Source organism: Medicago truncatula, chromosome 7, assembly GCF_003473485.1.
Source record: "Medicago truncatula cultivar Jemalong A17 chromosome 7, MtrunA17r5.0-ANR, whole genome shotgun sequence".
NCBI lineage: Eukaryota > Viridiplantae > Streptophyta > Magnoliopsida > Fabales > Fabaceae > Medicago > Medicago truncatula.
Window position 1 is genome coordinate 11,709,064 of NC_053048.1, and position 13,027 is coordinate 11,722,090.

Below are 13,027 nucleotides of genomic sequence, written 5' to 3' on the forward strand. Positions count from 1 at the left end.
GACTTAATTTGAAAATATGTATTATTCATATAACTTTGACCATATTTTAAAATATCAAATTCTTATAAAGTTTTTAAATAGATTATTAAACATATTAAAGATCAAAATTATACATTAACATACGTAGCAGAGTCAATTGTGTGTCACATATTCTAAGACTGATAGAATAATTTTTAGAATTTTGAGAAATGAGTAAATAGGCAATTACCCTCCTGAAATTGTAAGTTTCGTCAATTACCCCCATGAAATTAACAAAACTTCAATTACCCCCCCTAAAATTTCATGACGTTAATCAATTTACCCCTCCGTCAAATTTTTCTGTTAGAGAACATGACATTTTGCAAATACCCCCCCTGAAGTTTTGCACTTATGTGCAAAATGCCCCCCAAACTTAAAAATTTATAATATTTTTTTCTTAAAGACAAACAATTAATAGTTAAATATTAAAACTAACTATTAATTTTAGAATTTCGGAAAACTACATGCATATATACATCAAAATAGGCTTCAAAATGGGGGAAAATGTGTATTTTTTAAAGTGACAATAATGGGATGATTTGTGGATTAATTTCAAAGGTAAAGAAATATATGTCTAAGTGTTTGACATTTCTCAATAAGTGTTCCTCTATACAGACTGATCACATATTTCATTTGCTGATGATTTGTGTCTTTTTTACATGAATATTACTTAATATGCTATATATGATATGTCGGTCTGATAGTATTGTGGTGTGAGCTAGATTGTATACGATGAACGATTGTCCCTGCCTGAAGCACAAACAAGAAGTTAGAATGAAGTTTTCTATAAAGTGTGTAAACAAGAACAAATCATATGAAAATATTGGGGGTTGTGTAGTTTAAATTGTTTGAGCAAATTGTTGAAGGAGTTAGAGGAGTTAAATGACTACGATGGTGAAGGAGAAAATATAAATTGAAAACTGATTATTAATTTGTCTATAACCCCTAAAAATAATAATTTGTCTATTCAAAATAACCATTATTGTCACTTTAAAAATACACATTTTCCCTATTTTGATGTATATATGCATGTAGTTTTTCCAAAATCCAAAATTAATAGTTAGCTTTAATATTTAATCGTTAATTGTTTATCTTTAAGAAAAAAATAATATAAATTTTTTAGTTTGGGAGTTATTTTGCACATAAGTGCAAACCTTCAGGGGGGACATTTGCAAAACGTCATGTTCACTAACAGAAAAATTTGATAGAAAGGATAAATTGATTAACGTTGTAAAATTTCAAAGATAATTGAAATTTTGTTAATTTCAAAAGAATAATTAATGAAACTTATCATTTCAAGAGAGTGATTGCCTATTTAATGTTCGAGAAATTGACTGCAAACTTACCTTTCATATACCAGTACTATACTCCATAAACGAGGTGGGTTTTATTACAAGCCACGTAGTCCTGTCCACGCGCTACAGTAGCAAACATGCATGGAACCACCGCATTCAACTCCATGGAGATTGTTTCTCACGAAACGTGTAATTTTAAAACAAAAAGTTTAATGGTGCTTTACACAATTGGTATAGCTCATTTTCGGTTTTACACTCTTATAAAGTATTTCTATTTTTACAAAAAGAGGGTAAAAGTCCAAAAAAAAAAATAATAATAATAATAAACAAACAATGAAAACTATTTTTATTAATACGTTATTAATTATTAATTACTCAATGACATTTTTCCGTCTTGTTTTTCTTTTGTGCCGCATTATTGTTCCTTCTCTATCACTGCGTTGTTCCTCTCTCTCTCTCTCTCTCTCTCTCTCTCTCTGCCACACTATAGCTTGTGCTTGAAATCAAGAAGATTAACATCGTCATGAATAAGGTCACCATTGTTGGTAGTGGCAATTGGGGTAGTGTTGCCGCAAAACTTATTGCATCAAACACCATCAAGCTCAGTAATTTCCACGGTACTTTTTCTTCTTCTACTTTTTTTTTTTATTTGAGCTGAGCCATGCATGCATTTTAAATAAAAATTGCTTTATAGCCCCTCATAATTTGCTCAAAAGCCCCTCAATTTAATCGGCGAATTTTCCATCGGAAGCTATCTTATGATCTGTCCTTTTTAGGGTTGAGCAACCTTAAGGAAAATAGAGAAACCTCTTTGTGAATGAGTATTGTTAGCTTTGTGTTATTATGAAGAGAAAAAAAGGTAGTTTGCTTTTGTTAGGAAAATGCTAGGTAGTAAATAAATGTGGTTGGTTCTTAACTCACTACCTTTTTTTCTCATTGTGTATGGTTAGTTTGTTTCTACCATCGTCCAATTTTGTGATGCCCGTGCGGCAGTGTAGTGCTTATAATAACTCAATGAATACCAATTCTATGGTGCACAAATGAGACAAGTTTCTTGCATCGTGCACAAGTTTTAAATATTTGATGAATAAATTCCACCATTAAATTAAATGAGAAGTGATGTGACTTTTTGATCTAATGTTGAAAAAGACGCTGGCATGGTGCAAGTAAAAGCATTTTGCTTGTACATGTTAGACAAAACCGTAAAAGAAATGCAAATCGACATTCATACAACTTGTATTCTTGTTAGTAAACGTTTGTACTATTCAGCATTGCTCATAATCTTGAAAAATATATCATATATGCGACATATGTGTAGAGGTATGCACTATATCCGGTGTACATCGAACCTATAGGTCAGCAAGGATGAAAACCACTTTTTCAATCAAGTGATTATAGGGTAACCGATAGAGATATGTACTATATAGATAGCATTTTATACATAAATGAAGTTTATAAAACACAAACTACGAAATTGCTTCTTACATTTCATAAACATGGATGCCAATGTATATATGTAGATTCAAGTGGCGAGGAGTTTGATTTTCTTTAAGAAATGTGTAAGTTTCGAGTCGTGTAAATGAGAAAAATAATAGTTGTTTTGGGAGTTTGCCCACTTTATATGGATAGTGTACCAATGTGATTAGTTGAGATCCAATGTGATTTCTGAATGTTCAGGCTCTAGCCAATGGAATCATATGCATGTTTGTTTATAGCCCTCAAATAGTGGGCAGCCCGGTGCACTAAAGCTCTTGCATACGCAGGGTCTGCAAAGAGGCCCCACCATTTTGGTGTGTTTTACGAAGCCTTACTTTGTTTTCAACATAGTAGGCTATTTCTAGACTTGAACTCGTGACCTTTTAGTCACATGACAATAACTTTAACGTTACGTCAAGCTGACAGTAACTAAAAAAAATTCAATTTGAGTGTTAAATTTTCATTTCCCATTTTAATGATATGTTTGGATAATAAACAGATGAAGTGAGGATGTGGGTATTTGAGGAAACTTTACCAAATGGGGATAAGCTCACTGATGTCATCAAACAAACCAATGTAAGGACAGTCATACATTTGATTCCAATTGCATATACAATATATTTTTTTTTTCAATGAATATTCTTTAATAATATTTGTTCTTCATGGCAGGAAAATGTTAAGTACCTCCCAGGAGTCAAGCTAGGTCAAAATGTAGTTGCAGATCCAGACCTTGAAAATGCAGGTATATGTATATCAATTAAGTTTTTCAAACTCTTACATGTATTATAAAATCACAAACTTATGCAAAACAACTATAGCTTTACTTTCTTAATTTTAACCTTTATCTTTTTGGCAAATAGTCATTTTCATCTCTGAATGTGTAATAAATAACCACAATAGTCCTTCAATGTAGCAAAGTTCCAAAATAGTCCCTAATTGTGTACTCCGTTGGTTAAAATAGTCTCTAACGTTTGGGATTATTTTAATGCCTTGGACTATTTTGACTAACGGAATGCACAATCAAGGACTATTTTGTAATTTCTCTACATTGGAGGACTATTGCGGCTACTCGTTGCACATTCAGGGACGAAAATGACAATTTACCCTTATTTTTTCAAAACATTACATTAGCGATATATAAAATAAAATAACAAGATTTAATTTGCATATGCATCGTGATACCACCTCTGTGACTCGTCAACTCATTATTCAACTTAACACAATCGAGAATGGTTAATCAATCGGTCAATGAAATAGGAAAACTAGAAGTGCATTACGTCAATATGCGAAATAGGAGAACCAAAAGTGCATTAAGTCAAACAATCAAAATTTGAAATAGAGAAAAATAGACACAAAACTACACAACAAGAATTTATTTTTATCCACATTTTTAATCAACTTGTGTTCTTCATTGAATGGTTAAATATATAGTTAAGGATGCAAACATGCTGGTATTTGTAACACCACATCAATTCATGGAAGGAATATGCAAAAGGCTTGATGGGAAAATAAGGACAGATGCAGAAGGGATTTCTCTAGTAAAAGGGATGGAGGTCAAGAAGGAAGGTGCATCCATGATCTCTACTTTAATCTCCAATCAATTGAAAATCAATTGTTCTGTTTTAATGGGGGCCAATATAGCAAATGAGGTAGCTAGAGGAAACTATACACACTTGTTTTAATGTAATTTTGTAGACCTTATAGTTCATTGGTTGTTTAATTGTACATATTTTTTTGGACAGATTGCAATGCAGAAATTTAGTGAGGCAACAATTGGATACAGAGAAAATAAAGAAGCTGCAGAGAGATGGGTTCAGTTGTTCAACACTCCTTATTTTAATGTGACATCTGTGAGTGAAGTATAAACCTAATCGGTATTTTTGAAAACGCTAAAATGTTATTTTCATAGTTTCCAAAAATGTCACGATCGCTCGCATTTTGCATATCGTGATTGAAATGAAAATTGAGAATTAAGAATCAGAAAGTTTATAGAAAATGGCGAGCAATCGTGACATTTTTGGATCAATAAGAGGAAAGTTTTTGTTACATATACGAAATGAGAATTGAAAACATTTTAAGGAACTAAACAGACCCTAAAAATCTAAGTTAGTCGAATGAAAAATTGATATAAATCCAAGGAAATTTGCTTAGTGTAATTAACATTATAAAAAACCATAAAATCATGAGGTAGTATAATTTTATTCTTAGTGTCCAATCTTGAGTACTTCTATATTGATTAAAATGTTGAGATGCACTTTATGTTTATGATTTTTGCATTATTATTTAATATAGGTTCAGGATGTTGAAGGAGTTGAAATGTGTGGAACCCTGAAAAATATAGTTGCTATAGCTGCAGGTTTTATTGATGGCTTGGAAATGGGAAATAACACAAAAGTAAGATAATAGAAAATCATTTCCAATTCCAACTAAGCCATTTATTTTCTCACCCTTCATTTTTGTTTCTTACTGTTGGATCTTTAATATGTTTAGTCTGCAATAATGAGAATTGGTCTGAAAGAGATGATGGCATTTTCAAAGCTGTTGTTTCCATCGGTCAAGTACAGTACCTTTTTCGAGAGCTGTGGTGTAGCTGACCTTATCACAACATGCAGTAAGGATAATGAATTTCAAAATTGTTGTTTTAATCCTACATTTTTTTTTCTTATTGGTTATCTTGGTTTGACTAAAACAATGTTATTTGTGACAGTGGGTGGAAGAAATAGGAAAGTTGCTGCTGCTTATGCAAGAAATGGCGGAAAGAGGTTTTGCTTTTCTCTACCTTGTACACATTACTTGCGTGGAATGTTTTTAAAAACTAGACCGAAACCGACGGTTCAACTGATTGAACCGGAACTCCGGGTTGGTTTCATTTGTACCATAGTCTGGTTGAACCACAATTGGACGAAGATCGGACGAGGTTGAACCAAATGACCTGTGATTGGATCGATTAGACCGAAGTTGGTTCAACCGGTATTTAATGGTTGGATTTTTTAATTACTATTTTACATTTTTATTTATATGTCATTTGTTTCAACCGTGGTTGAACCAACTTAACTAATTCAACCATGATCCGGAGGTTTCAAAAGTTCAATTTCAAGTACGGTTTTTAAAACATTGGTTGGGATAATAAAAGGAGACGCAATTTATGTAACTCTATTTGATTTCTGTGTTCTTTTTTCCGTAGGTCTTTTGATGAACTTGAAGCAGAGTTGCTTAAAGGCCAGAAATTGCAGGTACATACATTAAACCTCCTGTATGAAACATTAAATGAATTATTAGATATTTCCTGACACAGAAATTCAAATTTGTAAACTTCCAAACAATTATGATAAATAGAAAGAGTAGCAAATTTCGACCAAAAAAAAATAAAGAAAGAGTAGCAAATAAGGAATCACAGATCAATATGGTCAATTTGCATTGAACAAAGTCCAGATTATATGCTCAAAGATCAAAAATCTCTCCCGAATACAAAATAAAACATAGAAGTATTATACCACAGTGATTCGTGCAGAAGACATTAACCAAACAGTATTTATGTTACTGATTAATGTGTCTTCATTTATCTAAATTTATTTCATGAAGGGTGTGTTAACTGCAAAAGAGGTTTATGAGGTTCTTACCGCTCGCGGATGGGTAGAGAGGTTTCCACTCTTCACAACAGTGTACGAAATCAGCTCAGGTCTCCTTCCACCATCAGCTATAGTTGAATTCAACAATAAAAGTAAGTTGTAGATGTACATTAATCATCATCCGTGGAAGCCTCAGAGATCGTGGCGACTCGGCATCATTTATATAATTCAAGCTGAGAGGAAATCAACTCTTGTTGTTTGAAGTTCATGCCAAGTCACACATTTTCCATTGCTACATGAAGGAGACAGTCATTTGAAACTCTCCATTGACGGAGAATTAAATTATCGCGAAACCATTGCGAATGAATGTCATTGGCTATCGAGAACCACTAGCAAGCTGACGTCAGCTCAGCAGATTTGTAAACACGCTTCGTGAAGAATTCGAGATAAGTACCTTCGCTGGAAATAGCACAGCTGTTTGCTTTGATCCCCGAAATGTTGAGCAACTGTTTTGAGATTGTGTATGGTACCAAACTTCCTTCATGCATTAGTTTACATTACTGTTCATTATTATATTTCTTTCCTATATTTATCCCTCTTCTTTTTTCTGAATTAGAGAATACATAAAAAGTTTAATTGACAATCCAAGCAGGGATACTATGATCTTTGACCCAAACAAGTTACAAAAAAATTACTTTAACAACCATATATTTAACAACCTTTAAATATAACTATCTGTCACTAAATGATTAAACAATAGAAGCTCTGACCATTTTTAACTTTTTTTTTAAAAGAAAAAATAAAGGAGAGAAATATTAAAGTGAAAATTTGATTTTACCAGCATTATGTTTTCAGCAAAACACAGACTATATACCATCTCATCTGAATGAAAAGTGAATCCCATTGTAACATCAAACCTTTTCTTCAATTCCAATAGTTATCATAAGCCAAAGTGCAGTATACTACACAGCAATTAGACCAATATAAAAAATTAACAAAAAAGACCAATCCCGTGTGCACGAATATAACTTCAATACAAGAAGAATTAACCAGTCCTTATTCTGTCGAGTCGGTCAACGCTCTTCCTTCCTTTTTCTAATTGATGATCAACACTTTTTCGAGACTTTTCATGACAGTCAACACTTCTCCGAGATCTCTCTTTATGATCAAACGTCATTCTTAATTTCTCCAACATATCACCACCATTACTGGAAGACGAGTTTTTTACCTTCTCTGGTTTGTCTGTGCTCTTCCTTGGCTTTTCTCTACGATCAGTGCTCTTTCTACTCACTTCAAATTTATCTGTACTCTTTCTAGGCTGCTCAAACTGGTCTGTACTCCTTCGGAAACTGTATCGTTGCGACGGAGACTTCTCTACAGTTGTTATGAACTTCTTCAGATGCCTGATGTACTCGGGAAAGAGCTCTAAATCGCAGTGGTTACCTCCTTTGAGCCACAACGGTTCGTATTTCTCTTTACAAAGTTCCCAGAGTTGCTTACCGTGGGAACAATCTACAACTTCATCTGAAGTACCCTACAAATGACATGAAAGATATAGTTGGTAACTGCTGTTACAAAAATATTTGAAGCAAAAATAATTACAGTTGCAGATTAAATAGCATAATAAACATATTTGAAGCACACTTACATGAACTATGAGAACTGGACAATTAACTAGTGGAATTTTGTCGATATTCTGCATATACGAACACAGGAGCATCTCATTAGATTAAGGAACTAGGAATTTTATAGATATTATGTGTAATAAACAATATAATACCTTATATATGTCAAACCAGTATGAACGCTTTACTGGATACATCACCCTTAAGCCAGAAAGTATTGGACTGTGCAAAACAACAGCTCGTAATTGAGGTAACCTAGCTGCAAGATCCAAAGTCGGGCCACTTCCAACAGATTGTCCGTAAAGGATTATATCTTCTTGCTTAGCACCAAAACTTTCTTCGAGACACTTGTACACAGCCTCGATATCTGAATATGTGTTCTGCTCACTTGGCTACAGTTCACAAAAAAATGTTCACCAATCAGATTTATGTATGCGCGACGCAACATGAACAAGCAATTCGTGTTATTGTTATTAAAACACAAACCTTTCCTGATGATTGTCCGTACCCAGAATAATCATACCTGCAACAAATTATATAACTTAGCATAAGAAAAACTATCATTTTTTACTCCTCTTGTGTGGTTCTTAATGTGTCATGAACATAAACTTGAACAGACAACAAAATTGTAGGCCCGTGTAAGCCTAAGAACAAACATAGACATTGTCCATCAACAATTAAAATGAACAAACCAACCCGATTTTTCTAGTTTTGTTCAGGTTTTCTTCTTTAAGCATAAGCACTTGTGAATATGTTTCGTATGGCTTCTCAAGACAACTTATTACATGCCCATAAAATGATTTCAACTTATTACCATAAGCTTTTCAGCCTCCATGATAGCTTACGAGAACAATTTATAGCTTATATGAAAATAACTTGATTTTATTTTAGCTTTTGTAATAAAAATAGCGTGTATATATAATCACTTAATTAAGTTGTTTAACCAAATAAAGAACTTCACCTTACAAACAGAGAACCCATTCTCAAAATTCCAAATCACCAACGAATCCTCATTTCTCACTCTAAGCAAACAAAAACCCGAAACCAAAAACCAAAATGAAGCAAAATTTTCAAAAACCAGACAGATAAACAATCAATAACAGAACATAAAATAAATAAGTCGTTTGGATTGACTTATTTGAGCTTATATACTAACCAAAGCATGTGGAGACTACTTGGGAGAACTTCTAGAAACAACTTATTACATGTCCATATGCTCTTTAATCACCATGATAGTTTATGAAAAAAAATTATAGCTTATATAGAAACAATTTTTTAACTGTTTTATCTTTTGTTCTAAAAAAATATTATATATAAGCCCTTAATTAAGTTGTTTATCCAGAAACCAAAAAAAGAAAATTTTACATAACACAAACAAATCCTAAACATTTCAAATTCCAAAACCAAAAAGCACTTGATAGAGATAAAGTTAAAGATAGATAGCTACCCCATGAGATTAACACGCAAGTGGATACTAAGCTCAATGAAAAGCTCATACATCTGACCCAGATCAGCAGCGTTGCCATGAGAGTAAAGAAGAGTTGAAGTAGCCATTGGATGACGAACATAAACAGCCACAATCTCCGTTCCTCGACGCGTCGAAAGTTTCATAATCTCAACGTTTTCACGGTGAGGATAAGGTGTTAGTAGAAGAAGACCTGTTAAATCATCTTTGATTAGTTTGTATGATGGTGGGTTTGGTGGAAAGAATGCAAATTTTGATGCCATTGATGATGTTACCCCACCCATCACATAAACATAAACAATGTTTTTTTCTTTCTTTCTTTCTATGTTTTATGATGTTTTTTTTATTTTAAGTTTATGTTTGTGTTTGTGGTGAATTGAGTTAGATCTTGTAATGTGTTTTTTTGAAGAAGAGAAGAAGATGAGGGAACTAACTAAACTGCTTTTTATGATGGAAATGGAAAGGGAAAGAAGGTGATGGTGAAAGAGAGGTTCTTTGTTTCTATGGTATGGATTATGTTATGAGAGTGAGGGAGTGAGAGAGAGAGAGAGAGAGAGAGCGCTTTATTGGTTTGATTAAACCACTTTCAACCCTTGGATCTCGCATGCTATTTTCTTTCATATTTTACACTACTTTTTTTCCTTTTTCTTTTATGGGTGTTAACCCTTTTCAAATGCAGAGGCTAGAGAGCTGAAATTCCTAGATATAGTCTGTAAAAATAGCGGATAGTTTATAAGCTAGCTGATAGTTGATAGTTTATAGCTTTTAGTTGATAACTGATGACTTATAACTGATAAGCTAATTGAAGTGTTTGGAAAAATTAACGATTCAATGGTTGATAAATGTAAAATGACATAAAAGGATATTTTTTAAGAATAAAAATGGCTTTTTTTTATTATTATTCTGAAGACAAAAACAATTATCATTTTTAGGCCATAAAATTTACGCTACTATTAAGCTAATTTTTTTTTTTATTTTTTACTCTACTAAATTTACGTTACTATTAAGCCATAAAATTTTGTTAAAAAATTTACGATATCATTGGAATTTTTTGTTTGCTCCACTGTTTTCAATTATCATGTTGGTCTATTATACATTTGTTCAAGTGTTTATCTTAACAACAATTATATTAATCCAAAATTAAGATAATCTTAACAACAATCATTTCTTTTTAACAAACTTGACAACAATTATACTAATCCAAAATTAAGATAATCTTAACAACAATTATATTAATCCAAAATTAAGATAATCTTAATTAACAATCATTTTTTTTAACAAACTTGCATCATTATTTAATTTTATAATAAATTATAAAGGGTAAAAATGGATATTAGAAAAAATAGTAAGGGTAAAAGTGGAAGAAAAAACAATAAGCTATAAGCTCAAACGCTACTTGGAATAGCTTCTAAAAAATAGCTTATAAGTTCGTGAAATAAGCTATAAGCTCATGGTTAAAAAGTATTACCAAACAGAGCTTTTTTTATCAAACGAGCTTATAAGCTAAAAGCTATAAACTATAAGCTCATTTAGGAACCTTACCAAACAGACTCATAGTTTCTAGTCGTACTATACACTACGTAAATATCATAATTAAAATTTTGTAAAAACAATAAAAAAATAGATACGTAAATATCGTTATGGTTAATTTAAGAGCATTTGTACGAGATGAGAATAAATCTCTTTCGATTTAACTATATGTTCTAGATTTGAATTCTAATTCAGCATCGTGTTCAATTTTTTGATAGATTATTTTGTCATTCATTATGATTCATCATAACTCAAGATATTAATCTTTATATTTACGCGTAGGAAAAAAACCTGATTCACTTAAAAAAAAATCACATCAAAATTCAAATAGGGCCAACATAAATATAGATCACTCGATTTGAATTCAAATCTTAGCATGCTTGTTATGTTTGAACAAACTCTATCAATTTGAATCAATCACTATTGATTGGCAATTTTTTTTTGCATTTACTATTAAAAAATGTCTTATATTTTTAAAATATTATATGAAAAAATAATCTAGAATTATACATTCCTTCAAAAAAAAAAATAGAATTATGCATTCATACCGCACAAATACAATATTTTATTTGAATGTATGCATATAAATTGATCCCGACCCATTTCATGGTTAGGTTATCTATAATGAAAAGAAAAGAAATTAGTTATAAAATTAGAAGGAACGATTTGAAGTCATCTCCATTTTCACATTACGTGTGATGATATGAATGGACAAGTGCATCAAATCGTAAGAAGTAATAAAGTAGTAGGTTATTGTCTCCACATGGATTGTCATTCAACTTAGCAATTAGCAGAATTTATTAGAAGTAATAGAATAGAAACAATGAAAGTGGTAGCAAGGTTTTGATTGTTTGTCCAATGCGAGATTAAGTTTATTTGATTCAGATGCGTAACGACGATTAGGGAATCCTTAAATCCCCATTTCCGTCTTAGTTGGAATTAATACGGTTAACTATTACTTTATGACTTGGCTTTTGATTTACGAAAGTAGAATTTGACCTCTTGATATAACAGTGGAAGTTTTATTTTTTATCGCCGCAATTCAAACAGTTACAATTGAGGCATTCCCTTAAGATGAGCCAAAACCCAAATTCATATTTAGAATTGATTAAAAGAATTGAGAAATGAAGCAATTCACTATTGTCTTTGTCGGAGGAAGTAGGGTTGTCATTCCTATAATCAACCTAGAGGTCAGTTTCATCATTTGTCTGAAGAAAAAAAAAATTAAAACTAGACATATACAAATTAAATATAACACTTGAATCATAAGCTGAATAAAAAACTTGATTAATTGAATCCAACAAATAAGAAGAGGTCCATTGTGGAACCTTAATCAAGAGAGATTTAGTTGCACATAACAAAATACATCATTACAAAACAATATAAAACATACCCTAGAGAATAAAAGGAGAATTGAGATCCTCTGCTCTGAAGCTTTGATGTCTGAACCTTATCTTGTACTGCTATCTTTTTAAATGAATAAAAGAGTGTGCAAGAGCCTCTATTTATAATTAAAGGTTAAGAGAAGAAAACAAAAAACAAAAAATTAAATATTTACTTTTATCGAAAAATATCAAACATAATTTAACGAATTAAACATGATTGTATGTTTGTGTAAAATAACTTTAAGCTCACAATGTATCCATTTACTTAATCTAAAGCAAAATTAATTTTTATCACTTTTAATCAATCTTCTCTCTAAAATAATCTTTGTCAAAAAAAAATCAATTAAGCAAATGCAATTCCAAGGCTTGTTTGGTTAAAGGAGTACAGAATCATAATCATGATTTAGAAAAGAAATGTAACAAATCAGTTTTGTGATCATCCTCGGCAATATCCACATCCTAAGCTCAATTTCACGTGTAGTTGCCATACTCAGCAACCCTGGAAAATAGTATTTTAGTCTAAATTGTACTAGCAAGCAACATGAGCATGTGAACATCAAAATGCAAAAAGCAAAATTTGCAAACCAATAAAGCAAGAAAAAGAAAAGGAAAGTCCCAATGATACATATCTGGGATCCCCATACAGCCTAAAAAAAAAGCCCTA

At 31.8% G+C, this 13,027-nt stretch overlaps 2 protein-coding genes across 3 annotated transcripts; one reads left to right on the forward strand and one right to left on the reverse strand.

Moving 5' to 3' along the window:
* The first annotated feature begins 1,705 nt into the window (after positions 1–1,705).
* Positions 1,706–6,944, forward strand: LOC11436715 (glycerol-3-phosphate dehydrogenase [NAD(+)]). The gene is made up of 10 exons (XM_003622243.3): positions 1,706–1,930; positions 3,289–3,365; positions 3,459–3,531; positions 4,221–4,438; positions 4,532–4,639; positions 5,082–5,183; positions 5,280–5,400; positions 5,497–5,551; positions 5,974–6,022; positions 6,372–6,944. Exons 1-10 carry the CDS (start codon positions 1,837–1,839, stop codon positions 6,519–6,521), a joined length of 1,047 nt encoding a protein of 348 aa, XP_003622291.1. The 5' UTR covers positions 1,706–1,836; the 3' UTR covers positions 6,522–6,944.
* A 262-nt stretch (positions 6,945–7,206) lies between these two features.
* Positions 7,207–9,986, reverse strand: LOC11442357 (alpha/beta hydrolase domain-containing protein 17B). 2 transcript variants are annotated; one of them, XM_003622244.4, is made up of 5 exons: positions 9,431–9,983; positions 8,470–8,506; positions 8,139–8,375; positions 8,007–8,054; positions 7,207–7,892 (listed from the first exon to the last, which is right to left on the reverse strand). In XM_003622244.4, the coding sequence occupies exons 1-5, from the start codon at positions 9,730–9,732 to the stop codon at positions 7,404–7,406; spliced, it is 1,113 nt and encodes a 370-aa protein (XP_003622292.1). In that variant the 5' UTR covers positions 9,733–9,983; the 3' UTR covers positions 7,207–7,403. The 2 variants fall into 2 exon arrangements, with proteins under 2 accessions (XP_003622292.1, XP_024627234.1); XM_024771466.2 differs by having other exon boundaries at positions 7,736–7,882; positions 9,431–9,986.
* Between the last annotated feature and the right edge of the window lie 3,041 nt (positions 9,987–13,027).